The sequence below is a fragment of the Bos indicus genome, chromosome 23 (genome assembly GCF_029378745.1).
Source record: "Bos indicus isolate NIAB-ARS_2022 breed Sahiwal x Tharparkar chromosome 23, NIAB-ARS_B.indTharparkar_mat_pri_1.0, whole genome shotgun sequence".
Lineage (NCBI taxonomy): Eukaryota > Metazoa > Chordata > Mammalia > Artiodactyla > Bovidae > Bos > Bos indicus.
This window is the reverse complement of record NC_091782.1, coordinates 17111880-17127865: the sequence shown is the minus strand read 5'-3', so window position 1 is coordinate 17127865 and position 15986 is coordinate 17111880. Positions and strand designations below refer to the sequence as shown.

The following is a 15986-nucleotide window of genomic DNA, read 5'->3' as shown; positions in this document are numbered from 1 at the left end:
TCAAACTAATAATTAGTATTATCTAATACTTAGTCTGTATTTAAATTTCTCCAATTTTGGACTTAGGGTTTAGGGGAGGGCAGCTGGGGAAAAGGACTGCAAAGGGGCATGAAACTTCTGGGGGTGATGGACACGTTCATTATTTTGGTTGTGGTGATTTCACAAGTAAATACGATATGTCAAAATTTATCAAGTTGTACCTTTTAAATATGTGCAGTTCATTGTATGTCAGTTCTACATCAACGAAATTGTTTAAAAAAAAAATACAGAGTGGTATAGCGAGAGACAAACAGTATTTTAAACATTTCCCCCAGTTTTCTCAAAAATACGTTTTTATATTTGGCTTGTTCAGATTAGGCTCTAAAGAAGAACCACACATTGCATTTGGTTGATACGTTTCTAGGTTTCTTAGAACCTATAGCAGGTCTACCCACCTGCTTTTTTCCTCTTGTTGTTAAGACTCCAGACCATTGATCCTGTAACATCTGCCACACTCTGACTTGGTGCTTTGGCTAACTGCAGCCTTGCAGCGTGTTCCTGTCACACATTGCTTATGATCTGGCGCCAGATCCAAAGGCTTTGGTGGACTCAGGTTGAGTTATTTTAGGAAGAGTATGGCAGTAGGTGATATTCCTGTGAACCTCTTATTGCATTCCATCAGGAAAGCATATAATGTCTGGTTGTCCTATTTTCGATGTAAAATTGGTCAGTGGAGTCAGGTGCTGTCAGCCTTATGCATCCATTGTAAAGTTTCCTGTCAGCTTTCACCTAGATGCTGACAGAGCTGCTGGCTAGATCTATTATTTCATTAGAGGTATGTGCATGTATGTGTCTGTGTGTGGGTGTCTATGCAATTTTTAACAAATGTATTGAGATGTAATCTATGTACAATAAACTGCATGTATTTAAAGGGTACAGTTCAGGAAGTCTGACATATGTATGCATTTTTGATGACTGCCCAGCTGCTCTAGACACAGTGCTTTGGAGTCACACTGCAGGGACAAACCATAGTTCCTGGTGGTCAGATATTTAAAGGGCAAACTCATTCTTTCAGCAGCAGCAATAGACTTCTTCCCTGTGGCTGTGGAGTAGAAGGGCTTTCCCAGTGGCTCAGCAGTAAAGAATCCACCTGCAATGCAAGAAACTCGGGTTCGACCCCTGGGTTGGAAAGATACCCTGGATAAGGGCATGGCAACCCACTCTAGTATTCTTGTCTAGAGAATCCCATAGACAGAGGAACCTGGTAGGCTACAGTCCCTAAGGTTGTAAAGAGTTGGACACAACTGAGACTCACAGCACATGGAGCAGAAGAGGAAGCCTTTAGTTTGGACCTTGCTTGAACACTAGCTTGTCAGGGAGATCAAACTGAAAGCATCATCAGGTTTGATCTGTAAGCAGCGTGAACGACTAAGCCCGGAAGCAGACGTGTTCAGCCCTTAACAGCCAGTTTAGTTCTCCTCCTCTCTTGTGTGCCGCTTCGTATAGAGTCACAGATGACATTTGTGTGTGTGTGGGTGGGTGGGTGTGTGTGTGCTCGCACTGTATTCAGAATTTCTCTGAATTTGGTATGAACAGTTTTCCTTGTGCCCAGTCTACTATCCTCCTGGATTCAGTTCTAGGCACAGATCTCTTTGGAAAGAGTATATGGTTAATGAATAAAAAAAAAAACAACAGATCCCTTCAAGGGCAGCTACTTAGCTTTGTTCCACAGATGGCATATCCTTAACCCCCTGTCTGTCATCTTATATGTCCTGATCATCAGGAGACTTGGATGAAACAGTGTGTATAGCTCAATGTATGATTATCCCTGCTACCAAATGTTCAGAAGCTTCATCCTGCAAATAACATTAACAGTAGTGTACCATAATGCGGGTATCAGAATGTGAAGATGCAACCCGAGACCAAGCCTCTGCAAGGAAATGGACAGATGTTATATGCAAGAGTATTTGTGGGGCTCTGTGAATGTACTAAAAATTATTGAGTTGTGTGCTTTAAATGAGTGGATTTTACAGTATGTCAACTATATCTCAATAAAATGGCTTTTTCTAAAGTGTGAGGTTAAAATAGATTAATAGAAATGATACTTGATGTTCCGGGATGAAATCACCAGATGAAATCACCAAGAAGACTGCTGAGGATAGAACCTTAAGGAGGAGAGTTCACATTTCAAGGAACACACATGAAAACAAAAAAGGTGTATTAGAGACGCAGGAGGAAACCCAGAAGAGAGCAGTCACGGAAAATGCAGAAGTGGGTGTGTGTTCAGTTGTCGGGCAAAATAGATGTGGATGGGGACTGAGAAAAAGCCGATGGACTCAGCTCTGAGGAAACTGCAAAGGCCTTTGAGAAAACGGTTTCTATGAAATAAAGGTGTGAAGGAGTGAGTTGTGAGAAACATGAAGCTGCACATTCCTCTTGCCAGAAGTAAAGCAGGCAGAAGGAAAAAGAACCTAAAAATAACGTCAGGGAGAGTCCAGAAGCAGGGCAGACTTGGGCCTGTGTGTCTTTTAGACAGGAGAGACTTGGGCACGTTTGAACCTGGAGAGGAAGAAGGCGAACAGAAGAGCAGAGACGGGAGGTACAGAGGGCTTCGCCCAGTGCTGGCTCTTCATACAGTTAGATCAGTTGGTACTTGGCACAGAGCGGAGCATCTGTACAGTGCCGGAGGTTCTGTCCTCTGTCATCTCCTGGCGCTGTGGCAAGTCAGGCTTGTGTGCTGGCCGGCTCTCTAGATGAACTCTCCTCCTTTATATTTGAAGAGAGCAGATCCTAATGCAAGTGAGACATTATCACGTGGACGTAACTTTGAATCTGCTATAACCCATGATTAGACAGACTCATTCTTGAACATCAGCACTTGGTTACTGATGGTGATGGCCCACCTTGCAAGCCTTCGACATACCCAGCACATCAGCATACCATCACCAGTGGCCAAGAGCCACTGCTCAAGTGGCCAGTCTGCTCTCAGGTCTAAGAGCTCAAGAACACATTGACTTAGAGCTTCCAAACCCATCTCAGAGAATTCAGCCTCTGGAGGAGTCTCTGAGGGATGCTCTGACCTACAGGTTATCTCTCACCCATCTACCACAAGCACCCACATTCAGGAAGAATGGTAATGGAGGGGACAAGGGAAAGTGCAGCAGCTGTGAGGGCTCTCCACCCCTTTAGCCATCATCCCCCAGCGCCCAGCCAGTCTCCACACTGCACTTCCTTGTTGTTTAGTCACTAACTCGTATCCAACTCTCTGCAACCCCATGGACTGCAGCAGGCCAGGCTCCTCTGTCCTCCAGTATCTTCTGGACTTTGCTCAATCCATGTCCACTGATTAGTGATGCTGTCTAACCATCTCATCCTCCGTTGCCCCTTTCTCCTTTTGCCTTTGTCTTTTCCAGTGAGTCAGCTCTTCACATCAAGTGGCCAAAGTATTGGAGCTTCAGCTTCAGCAACAGTCCTTCCAATGAGTATTTGGGGTTGATTTCCTTTAGGGTTGACCGGTTTGATCTCCTTGCAGTCCAAGGGACTATCAGGAATCTTCTCCAGCACCACAATTCAAAAGCATCAGTTCTTAGCGCTCAGCCTTCTTTATGGTCCAACTCTCACATCCGAATATGACTACTGGATAAACCATAGCTTTGACTGTAGGGACCTTTGTTGGCAAAGTGATGTCTCTGCTTTTTAATACACTATCTAGGTTTGTTAGGACTTCCCTGGTGGCTCAGACAGTAAAGCATCTGCCTACAATGCGGGAGACCTGGGTTCAATCCCTGGGTTGGGAAGATCTCCTGGAGAAGGAAATGGCAACCCACTCCAGTATTCTTGCCTGGGAAATCCCATGGACAGAGGAGCCTGGTGGGCTACAGTCCATGGGGTTGCAAAGAGTCAGACATGACTGAGCAACTTCACTTCACTAGGTTTGTTATAGTTTTCCTTCCAAGGAGTAAACATCTTTTAATTTCCTGCTACAGTCACCGTCCACAATTTGGATGTGATTTTGGAGGTCAAGAAAAAAAAAGCTGTCACTGCTTCCACTTTTTTCCCATCATTTGCTTCCCATCATTCCACTTCATTTGCTATGAAGTGATGGGACTGGATACCACGATCTTTGATTTTTTAATGTTGAGTCTCAAGCCAACACTGCACTTAGCCAGAGGCTAACCTCACCCTTCTCAGTCTTTGTCCCTAGTTTTTGTTATTTTGTATCTATTTCTTTGTTTTATTTTTATTTTAGCCATAATTCACAAATTCAAAATGCTAGTTTCATTGTACTTACAATACAACCTTTTAAAGCCCCATATAATACTCTAAAATGTAGCATTCTTCCCTTTTGGGTTATTAACTGTATCTTAGTTATTTTATTTTTATTTTTTGGCTGTGCCACACAGTATATGGGATCTTACTTCCCTGACCAGGAATCAAACCCGTGCCCCCTACACTGGAAGCACAGAGTCTTAACTAGACCATCAGGAAAGTCCTATTAACTGTATCTTAATGTGATGTCTACTTTAAAATAATTCTTTTTCTTAATTGTATATTGATATTAAATTACATTTTCCAATATCTCTCAGAAATAAACCGTTAGCTGAAAATAAAATTCATGTTTAACGCTAGTTATTTGTAAACACATGTTCACTGTGTTTTCAGGCATCCTTTGCAGGTTTTGTGGAACATGTCATGTAGGATACGTGTAGTAAGTTGAAGGGTTAAAATACCCTGCACTGTCGCATATGGCAGTGAGCAGAATCGCAGATGTTGATGATACCACGTAATTAGTATTCTTTTATGTAAATGAAGGCTGTCAGCATGTTACCATAGTGTCTACTCGCTCTGAAGCTGGAATTTATGCCACTTGGTCTCACCAAGACCAAGCAGGATTTTTCCACTATCCATAGTTAAGAACTGAGAAGAAATCAAAACGATGAGAGAGAAGAAATGGAAATCTCCCTAAAGTGGATTCTTTTAAATTTTTCCTATTTTATTTTTGTTGATTTTCTCCCCAGAAATTTTATTTCTGGTGATGAGATGCTGTTATCCATTTCAGATTGGCTAAGAAATCTGCTAATTGAGAACAGGAATGTTGCAATTAAAAAGCAAATCATATTTTCAAGCTATAAATTTTTGAAAGATTTTGTAACATTCAGTCATCTTTCTCAAACAGGGACCTTTTAAATAATCTAGAAGTTTCTCAGAACAAAATGCTCATACTAAATAGATTTCATTAGCTTCTTTTACTATTTGGTGACATTAACTATAGTAGAATCCTTTAAATATTAATTATGGTTTTTAGCTCGAGCTGATTCAGATTTTTAAATATAAAGCTATAGTACTTGAAGAAGCAAAAGCCAGTATTTTGTCAGGTTTGCTTTCCCTATATGCAGATCAATCCAAGGTGTCCTGGACATTTATTTACAGTTACTGATCTACTTAATGATGGAGAACTATTAAGGCACATCTTGTTAATTCCCTAAAGTTACACTGGGAAGCTGGGTGCCTGCACACCAGATGATATATTTTTTCATTGGAACTATCAGGACTTTTATGACCTTCAGTGATTATGAAGGAAAAGGGGTACATGTCAGAAAAATGTAAAAGAAATGTCCTCTTTGTGCCTATGAGCATGAGATGAGGCCTTGTTCCTAAAGTGGCTGGAGGTTGTATGAGGGGTGAGTGAAGCACATGGTCTTCCTTTTGGTGTGTTTTTGGTTTTTGTTTTTTTGTACGCTGCAAACATTTTAATGATTATTGTTGAGCATACATTTTGGAAATTTTTTTTACTTCAAACTGCAACAAATTAAGTAAATGTTTATAATATACAAAGAAAATACAATCAAAATTTCTTGAACTGAGTATACCCATGATTGTGTTCTCTTTATTCTCTATTGTGTATTGGCTTTTGTGTCACTTTTGAGTGATTTCCATTTCATGCCTCAGATATGTCTTTCCTCTAGAGAAGCTAGTCTGCCTAGGTTAAATCAGTGTGGTAAGGTACAGAGTAGCCTCGTGTCTTCCTGAATGGATTTACTCTGCCATATGGCAGGTTAGTGAATCGCCACGACAGATTTGTAACGGGAAAAAGGCTGTGCAGGAAAGGATACGCGTGCTCAGCAGATTTATGGATCAGAAAATGAAATCGGAAGAAAGAATTTCCAGAGTGCCCTTTCCATTTGGCAGCATTCCATGCAGAGGGTGTGGAATGGTTTTTTAGTGTTTTTCTATTTTGTTTTTTTGTTGTTGTTGTTGTTCCAACATGTTTTGCTTTGTTTTTTGTTTTTCTAGACAGAAGCTGATTTTATAAGGTACCAGTGTTCTGGGTGTTGTGTTGCTATATTCCTGTTCACAGATATACTCTCTTTTTATAGAATTCGAAGCTGTGCTGTGTTTCATGTGATAAGATCTCAGTAGCAATTAAATTTCTAAAGACACATCAAGGTTCCTCTTGGCTAAAGTGGGGATTTGTCAGGTTTTGAGTTATAAGAAGAGGCTATTCAGACATGATTCAGTGAGTACTGAATCTTCTGGAGGGAGAAAACAGAAAAGCCAAGTGAGGTAAAGATAGTATGTCCTGGTGTATTTAAATCTTTGCTAATACTGCAGCCACCAGTTACATGTGGCTATTTAAATTAAAATTAATTAGAATAAATGTAAGCCCCTCCGTCTCCCTGGCCACGTTTCAGGTGCTCAGGAGACACACGGGACAGTAGTGCAGTATTGGGCGATGCAGATAAAGAATGTTTCCATCATCGCAGAAAGTTCTATTGGACAGCGTTGGTCTAAGTGAAAGATCTTGGGAAATAAAATTCTCTCTTTGACTTCTAGGAGATGTTCTTCATCCCTATATAACTTCCTGGATTACAGTCTAAGGTTTTAATGTAAAAATGAATCACCTGTAGAGCTTGTGGGAAATGGAGATTTTAGACCCCTCCCCCAAACCATCAAGTTTGGGGTCATCACCAGAAATCTGTACATATGACAAGTATCCTAAGGAGTTTTGTTGCTACGTAGGTGGTTTAGCGACTACGTTTTGAAAAATATCAAGTTAATGACAAACTTGGGAATTACCAATCTTTTGACTTCCCCTTTTCATTCTTTTATTACTGACTTTTATTTGTGTCCCCAGTAATTGGTTGTAAGCATCATGTGTATGCAACTTAAACTCTTGATTGGTAATAAAGAGCAAAAAGAAAATTCATTTGTTGACCATCTTATCTTCCTAACATGTCTTTTAATTTGACTATGCCCTACAAAAAGTAAACAGAAATGGTTATTTCAGTACTGTTCTGGGCTATGTGGAGAAGTAATTCTGACAGAATACCTTTGACCACTAAAGAGGTGAGCACACCCACAAGTCTTGAAATTATAAAGGTTAAAGAAAAAAAGAAATACAACACTTGATCTCCTCTCTGAAGGAGGTTATATCTAGTTGTATGGAGAAATACATCCACAGACATGACTTAAAGGGCACTTAGAAACAAGTCAATAGTTAGAAAAATAACATAGTAGAAACTAAATCCTGACAGTACTCAAAGGATGATCTGATTTGATGGAAGATAATCTAGGTTGGTTTCCTTTGTATGACGATTTAAGGATTTCTTATATAGGAATGGGCTGGAATGGGCAATTTTAAAATGAGAAGGGTCTCTGGTTGGTCCTGTGGTATATTTGTGAGTTTTAGCAATAGGGCCAAGCCAGAAAGGAAAACCAACTGAAGGAACTACTTAGAGTGCTTTGGATTTAGAACTTCTCTTGGGTGACCCCATCGTGACAGAACTGTATTTGCTCCCAGAAATGAGAGTGGACAAGAAATGAGGTGAAGGAAGTCCACTTTATAAGAGGAACTCCCTTTAGGGAATTTTAAATGCTGATATTGTTGGAAGGTCAGCTTTCCAAAGAATAAAATGTTTTATTTTAAAATAGCCTCTTTCCCTTGAAGAAATTGCTTATTAGGCTTCTCTGATGAACAATATTGAAGAAGCAATGTTAGAAAGACCAAAAAAAAAAAAAAGCTTAGTGAGTTACCACTGTTTTAAAAATAAAAAGCATTTGTGCATACATTATCTGGAAGGTTTGCTTTTTTTTCTGGTCTCATAGTTTGATTAAATACTGTAATAACCAGTAGCCACTATATCACCAAGTCAGATTCGTCTAGTTCTTTAGTTACTTATTCTTTCAGTAAGGAAGGTAAATGTTTTCCATCCTTTTTACAAGATGTAAATGTTCTTTACAGACAGACACTTTGGCTTAGTCCCTCAGAGTTACTGTAACAAAAATGCCGTAGACTGGGTGGCTTATACATAACAGTTCTGGAAGCTGGGAAGTCCAAGATCATGGCACCAGATTCCGTATCTGGCAAAGGCTAATTGGTTCACAGACATGTGGCTGGCTTTTCATTTGTGTTCTCACATGGAGGAAGGGGTGAGGGAGCTCTTTTTAGAAGCACTAATCCCATTCTTGAAGGCTCATGCCATGAGGGTCAACCCATTCATGACTTAAGCATCTTCCAAAGACCTCACCTCCTAATACCATCACCTGGGGGAGGGGGTTTACGATTTTAGCATATGAAATGAGGCACAAACTTGTAGAAGACAAAATGTTAGATTGAGGCTCAGTCTACCTACTTAACCAGGATCTTTGGACACAAGAAAATAAAATTACTTTGTACTGCAAAGGACTTTCTCTTACCATTTCTCTCGCTCTCTTTTTTTAACCATATTTTGTTCTCTCTACTTTGAAATACAGTGAAATTGACCTAAGATTGCCTTTGAATTGAGTGTCTTCATCTCTCCTGGTTTGTGATGAGGTCCTGGTGTCACTGGTTTGTGAGCTCTGTCTCTCCTCGCCTTTCCTCTGCCCTGTCCCTTTTTGCATACAGCCAGGATCTTGTCACCATGAGTCAGAGAGGCTTTCACTTCCAGGACATCATCAATTCAGAGATGGATCAGAATATGGGCTTCTTTCCCCTAGTGGCCAGTTGGGTGCAACGTGAAATGAGGGTAATGACATTTCTAAATCAGCCTTACGTAAAAATTAGCTGATACTCAAGAACTAAAACAGTCTTAGAAAATGTAAAGTTACACATTAAGGTCTGTCGTTTAGTATTTTGTGATTCTTCCTTTTTTTAAGGAATTTAATTGTCTTTCTGTAATTCCCGGTCTATGCCAAAACTGCTTTTTCCTTTTATAAAAATTCCTTCCAAAGGAACCAATTTTGAATTGAAAACTAATGAATACTTAGTGGGAAATGCCGGTTGCAAGCCTTTTTCTAGAAAAATATTTTGCTGAAAGTTTTTTTTTTTTTTTCTCTCTCTCTCTTTGGGGGCCCTTATCGTGCCAGGTTGAAAGAGTGGAGCCTTCCCTAAGACATGGATAGATGCAAACATGTAGGGCGGTTGCGGCTCGCCCAGGACCACTCCATCCTGAACCCGCAGAAGTGGTTCTGCCGGGAGTGCGCCACCACGGAGTCGGTGTGGGCTTGTCTCAAGTGCTCGCACGTGGCCTGCGGCCGCTACATCGAAGATCATGCCCTCAAACACTTCGAAGAGACCAGACACCCGCTAGCCATGGAGGTCCGGGATCTCTACGTGTTCTGCTACCTGTGCAAGGACTACGTGCTTAACGACAACCCGGAGGGGGACCTGAAGCTGCTGAGAAGCTCCCTCCTGGCGGTCAGGGGCCAGACGCAGGACCCGCCGCTGAGGCGCGGGCGGACGCTGCGGTCCATGGCGGCGGGCGAGGACGCAGTCCCGCCGCAGCGCGCTCCTCAGGGACAGCCGCAGATGCTCACGGCTCTGTGGTACCGGCGCCAGCGCCTGCTGGCCAGGACGCTGCGGCTCTGGTTCGAGAAGACCTCGCGGGGCCAGGCCAAGCTGGAGCAGCAGCGGCGGGAAGAGGCGCTGGAGCGCAAGAAGGAGGCGGCGCGGCAGCGGCGGCGCGAAGTGAAGCGACGACTGCTGGAGGAGCTGGCCAGCGCCCCTCCGCGCAAAAGCGCGCGCCTGCTGCTGCACACGCCCCGCACCGCACCGCTGCGCGTGCCCGCCCCGCGCGCGCCCGCCGGGCCCCGCCCCGCGCCGCGCCGCGCGCCCGCCATGGCGCCCGGCGTCACGGGCCTGCGCAACCTGGGCAACACCTGCTATATGAACTCCATCCTGCAGGTGCTCAGCCACCTGCGCAAGTTCCGCGAGTGCTTTCTGAACCTCGACCCGTCCAAGACGGAGCAGCTGTTCCCCAGGGCCGCCAACGGCAAGGCCCCGCTCTCAGGCAGGCCAGCCAGCAGCTCGGCCACAGAGCTGTCGTCGACCCGGAGTGATGGGGCCGAGGCCTGCGAGCGCGAGGGCCTCTGCTTGAACGGTGGGACCTCCCTCAGCAGGAGCCTAGAGCTCATCCAGAACAAGGAGCCCAGCTCGAAGCACATCTCACTCTGCCACGAACTGCACACCCTCTTTCGCGTCATGTGGTCGGGAAAGTGGGCCCTGGTGTCGCCCTTCGCCATGCTTCACTCGGTGTGGAGCCTGATCCCTGCCTTCCGCGGCTACGACCAGCAGGACGCGCAGGAGTTTCTCTGCGAGCTTTTGCACAAAGTGCAGCAGGAACTCGAGTCCGAAGGCACGACGCGCCGGATCCTCATCCCCTTCTCCCAGAGGAAGCTCACCAAACAGGTCTTAAAGGTGGTGAACACCATATTTCACGGGCAGCTACTTAGCCAGGTAGGTGTGTGCTCGGGCCTGCCCTGACTGCCCACCACGCTGGAGCGGGGCTGGTATAGTATTAGGCTTCCCGTGAGTGCCTTCCCCAAGTTGTGGGCCTAACGAGGGTACGTTTGCTGTAACTATACACAGTGGAGGGCGGCCGCGGTGCCTTTCACAGTACTATGTGAGGGCTTCGTTGGTGAACTTGCCTCCTGTCTTCCCAGGCAGATTTTTTGTTTAACTTGCCAGATCACTTCACTTTCAGGAAATGTCTTTTAACCTATAATGATGATACGGTAATGTAATATTCTCATTGTTACAATTAAGTACTCATTGCTGGCATCCCATCCTATTTGATCAGCCTTAGGAAATTGAAGAGTTTGTCTATAACCTTGGTTCCATGGTTGTTTGAAAGAGCATCATTCCTTCTAAAGCCTTTATTCAACATACAAGGGAGGGAGGTGGCTAGGAAGATGCCAAATGCCTAAGCAACCCTCCCTCCGGTTCCCCACTACCTTTCGTTTCCTTAGCCATGTAAGGTATGAGGGAAGACTCAGGTAAGGCTTTGTGAGAACATGCAGAAAGAATTGATAGAGTTAAAAAAGTGGGCAACTTGAGAGATTCAGGTAAAACCTCTACACTATGCTACTGAGGTAGTTAGGGTTTTAAAAGAATGATGAGTAGAAGGGGAAGAAAAGTTTATTTCGGCTTTTGTTTTTCAGCTTGTGAAAAGGGAGTATTTCTCAGCACTTCCTCAACCTCCCTGAAAGTTTGTAGGAAGAAAGGTGCATCTGGGAAGGTTATAGTTGGGGAGGAGGGCAAATCACAAGGTACTTCGAGGCTCTTGGAGCACAGGCATCAGTATAGGGATGCTGCTAGAAACAAGAGCAAAAAGAGAGGAAAGCTGGACTGGATGGAAGGAGCAGAGTCTAGAGGAGGATAGAGTATGAGGATGAGAGAAGCAGACAGGAATCTATAAATTCTCCATCTCAGACTGATGGCTTGATGACTCCGTGATAACTTCTATCTGTAATACTGTGGCACTGAATGGGAGAGAAGAGAGAAAGGGGAGTAGGTAATACTGTCTGTGCTGTGTGGTTGTCCAGTTCCAGCTAGCATCATAGAGATACATACCAGAAGTAATATGCTCTAATTCTCTTAAAAGTTATGTTTATCATTTAAATACTAAATATTTTTTTGAAAACTATACACTTAGTTTTGGTTGTTATGTGCTAGCAAAAATGAATGTGGGAAGCATGTAAGTTACATAACCTATAAACTAATTTTTTCATCCTAGGTCACTTGTGTATCATGCAATTACAAATCCAATACCATTGAGCCCTTTTGGGATCTGTCCCTGGAGTTCCCTGAACGCTATCACTGCATAGAAAAGGGGTTTGTCCCTTTGAATCAGACAGAGTGCCTGCTCACTGAGATGCTGGCAAAGTTCACAGAGACAGAGGCCCTGGAAGGCAGAATCTACGCTTGTGACCAGTGTAACAGTGAGTGCTGGGGGGGTGTGGGTAACTAGAATATCAGTTTAAAGTATTTAATTTGCCCTTTTAGTCAAAAATAACACTGTAATATTGAGTGGTTCTAAAGCATCTTTTAAAGATTTTTTTCCTCCTATTTTCCTGAGAAAAACATATGGACATTATATATTAAAAAAATAAAACCAAACCTAGGAGTTGGACCTCCTTGGACTCCTGCTGTGATTGAAGTTAGTTGTTATCTTGGGAGGCATTTGAAAGTATGGACCCTGAAATGGGGACTCCAAGAATGTGAGAATTTAGCTTCATGGGTTATGGGGGTCCTGCTTAAATTCATGAATAGAGTTTGACAGTTCTTATTTAGTCTAAATTCAGGTGGCATAGCCTGTTTGAGGGGCTATGTATCAGAAAAGTGTGCTTTTATTCTGAATTAAAGTCAGTCAGAAGTGATGCTAAGGGTACAGTGAGACCAAGAGAGGAAGTCATATGGTACATTGCTCCATGGCAGCTTCATCATTATTTTCACATGCCTGAAAGGTTTACATCTCAGAAGGGTCAGAGGAAGTATTTCTCTATCATGGCTTTAACTGTAAAGTGGAATTTTTTCCATATGGTTCTGAGAGCACCTTATGCATCCCCCAACCCCGTGTCTTGACACACTAGCAATGCTTTTACTAACCCAGCATGTACATAGGAAATGCAGAGCAAATACTTTGAAACTGATGTTTGGGGGTTTTGGCATATAGAGATTTGGATACTAAGATGAATGGATTGTGCAGAGATCTGAGAACAATGTGCAACCATATTATAGTTCAGACTATAAGTTTTGGTTTGGGAATAACAATTTTATGGTAGCCCTTTAATATTTTTGCATATGGTTTTTTAAAGTAGTGAATTGTGGGAAACCTGTTCTCTGAAGAATCAAGTCAAAAATCAAAAGTCACACTTCTGATACCGTTTTGCCATTTTAAAACAAAATGTGAATCCTGTACTTGATTAAGCATAAACTCACCTATCTATCCTGTTACATAGAGATATATAAAGGCAGTGATTTAAATTGTCTTATTAGAACAGTATGTATTTTTTTTCTTTTTAAAATAGTGAATCATGAAGTTTTATACTTGTAGGGAACAGAAAGATGTTAACAGCCTTAAGTCTGTCATTCTCGGACCTGATAGATTAGGCAAGAAACACTTTTATTTATTTTTGCAAGAAAGGATTGTTTTTCTGGTTGTCAGATGTGCCCATTTATCAGTATTTCTGTAGACAGGTTCAAATAGCAAGGAAGGAAAGCTATAGTGAAGGGATAAGATGCACTGATCTGTTGCTTGTGAAAGTTTCAAAACTATCAGTCTTTCACCTCTCTGTGTAGCCAGCTTAATCAAATGGGAGACAGAACTGATCAGTCTTAACAGAATCAGTGATTTTTCTTCATGAATTTCATTTGAGAGAAACAAAGCCAGATTCTATATTGTCTTCATTTAGCTCACATACTCCCTCTGCTGAGAGCAGCAGTCACTGCCAGGATTCCCAGGCAGAGAGCTGCAGTAATTTTCAAAAGTCTGCTGGTGAACAGAAATGTAAAATAAGGCCAGGCCCCTCTTTGAATTCTCTTTCTGCTCATGCCCTCACATACCATGACTGCCAGCCCTAGTAAAAGCTGCCATCTAGTTGCTGCAGTCTATCATGAGAAGTAACAGCTCCACAACCTATTGTCAGAGAAAGCTCCACGATACGTCATCTGCCTGTGATTTGCTACTTTTCACAAGCTTCGAATCAGGTGCCAGGCTCCTCAGACAGAGACCATGATATCAACAGCTCAGAGACAATTAACAGACACCACAGTGGACCATGAATTTTATATTCCTGTCCATTCACTGACTAAATTAATATAACAGAGCAGTCATCAGTAAATGGTTATAGAGAAGGCTTCTGATGGAAATTAAGAGAACTTCATTTCTCTGTAATTTAGAAATGCATTTCACCCACAATTCAGTATCTTAAGAAACAAAATTGGAGTCCTGAGCATTGGTTTTGTTTTGAATGGAGTATATTTAGCCAATGGCCAGCCTTGTTCTGCATGTCTAGCAGTGCTGTTACCAAGAAACACATTTCAGAAAACAAGTATGGCATAAAAATACAAAACAGTGAAGTTTATTTTCTAAATATTTGTATACGCCACAAGCAAGTCATGTGGGGGAAAAAATCTCTAAATACACTGTCCTTTGGGAATCCTGTGCCTCTTGCATGCATGCATGCTCAAACACTAAGTCGTATCTGACTCTTTGTGACCCCATGGACTGTAGCCCACCAGGCTCCTCTGTCCATGGGATTTCCCAGGCGGAAGTACTGGAGTGGGTTGCCATGTCCTCTTGCAGGGTATCTTCCCAACCCAGGGATCGAACCTGCATCTCCTGCCTTGGCAGGCAGATCGTTTAGCACTGAACCACCTGGGAAACCCCGTGTCCTCTTACCCTTTCCCTAAACCCGAGATACATGCATTATCCCCCATTTCACAGGAAAGGAAACTGAGATTCCTTTCAAAGTGGGAAGGACAAAGGAGGCACCTTACAACTGCATCAGCCTTCTTGAAGCGGCCATCCCCAGAGAGCCACACAGTCGTTTCTTTCATCTCAGCCAGAACTTGCGTGGCCATACCATGTGGGCATGTGAGGCTGGGAAATGCAGTCTCAGAGAGGGTCACATTGCTGCCCAGATGAAACTGAGGTTGAAGTACTGAGAAACTAGGAGAATGCGTATTGGGTGGCAAGTCATTGTCTCTGCACGGCTCGGAAAGAATGAGTCTCCTCATGACCCATGTCTTATACCTTCCCAAACCATCTAGGCAAACGACGAAAATCCAATCCAAAACCCCTTGTTCTGAGTGAAGCTAGAAAGCAGTTAATGATCTACAGACTACCTCAGGTCCTCCGGCTGCACCTTAAAAGATTCAGGTGAGCTTGCTCTGGGGCATCCCAGGTGGCTGGTGAGCTATGGCAATAGCTACTTCAAAGACTTTGGTGAGGGCAGATGTCTTTGGTGTTGGGGGGAGAAGCCTGCTCCCTGGAGTCCTTAGGCTTTCCATGGAGTGTATGGTACCTGCCCGGTGAGGCAAGTGGATGTTGGGGGCCAGGACGGGGCTTCTGCTCTCACAGCCCTGTTAAACCAGCTAGGCTGCAGTGGGTGTCTGTACTTGAAAATTTAATAGCCTCACTTGGGCTTATATAGAGCCATCTTCAGAATAAAGTATGAGATAATCTGTGAAAAGAAGGGTAGAAAGTAAACTATAAAGAGTATTGCCTGGATTGCTTGTTTAGAGATTTCTGGTTTCAGAGAACATCTGAATGTTCACAGGAAATACATGTGAACACTGAGTACCCCTACCTTGCTATGAAAACCAAATCCAGGTTAAGTTTTCTCCACTTCTGTTTTACGTACCTCTGCCTATGATCACACATGCCATTTCTTACTGGTGAGAAGTTTATATCCATGTTACAGGTGGTCTGGCCGTAATCACCGAGAGAAGATTGGGGTCCATGTCGTCTTTGACCAGGTATTAACCATGGAACCTTACTGCTGCAGGGACATGCTCTCCTCTCTTGACAAAGAGACCTTTGCCTATGATCTCTCCGCAGTGGTCATGCATCACGGGAAAGGGTTTGGCTCAGGACACTACACAGCCTATTGCTACAATACAGAGGGAGGTGCGTGCGCTTTACTCTGTGGGGTGGGGGACACCAAAAAGGGTTGGTTTGTCCACATTTCATTCCTCTCCTTTTATTTAATCTGTAGGGGGTTAGTACATACATTAAAATCCA

The 15986-nt window shown here is 43.1% G+C and overlaps 1 protein-coding gene across 10 annotated transcripts in view; it reads left to right on the top strand.

The window, feature by feature from the left end:
* USP49 (ubiquitin specific peptidase 49) overlaps nt 1–15986 on the top strand; it is an 80336-nt gene that overhangs the window by 60323 nt on the left and 4027 nt on the right. For all 10 annotated transcript variants that reach the window (XM_070777963.1, XM_070777971.1, XM_070777966.1 and 7 more), the window contains 4 exons: nt 9328–10696; nt 11976–12180; nt 15014–15122; nt 15667–15872. In XM_070777963.1, coding sequence (XP_070634064.1) covers nt 9356–10696; nt 11976–12180; nt 15014–15122; nt 15667–15872 — 1861 coding nt within the window. In that variant the 5' untranslated portion in view covers nt 9328–9355. The remainder of the gene's footprint in view (nt 1–9327; nt 10697–11975; nt 12181–15013; nt 15123–15666; nt 15873–15986) is intronic.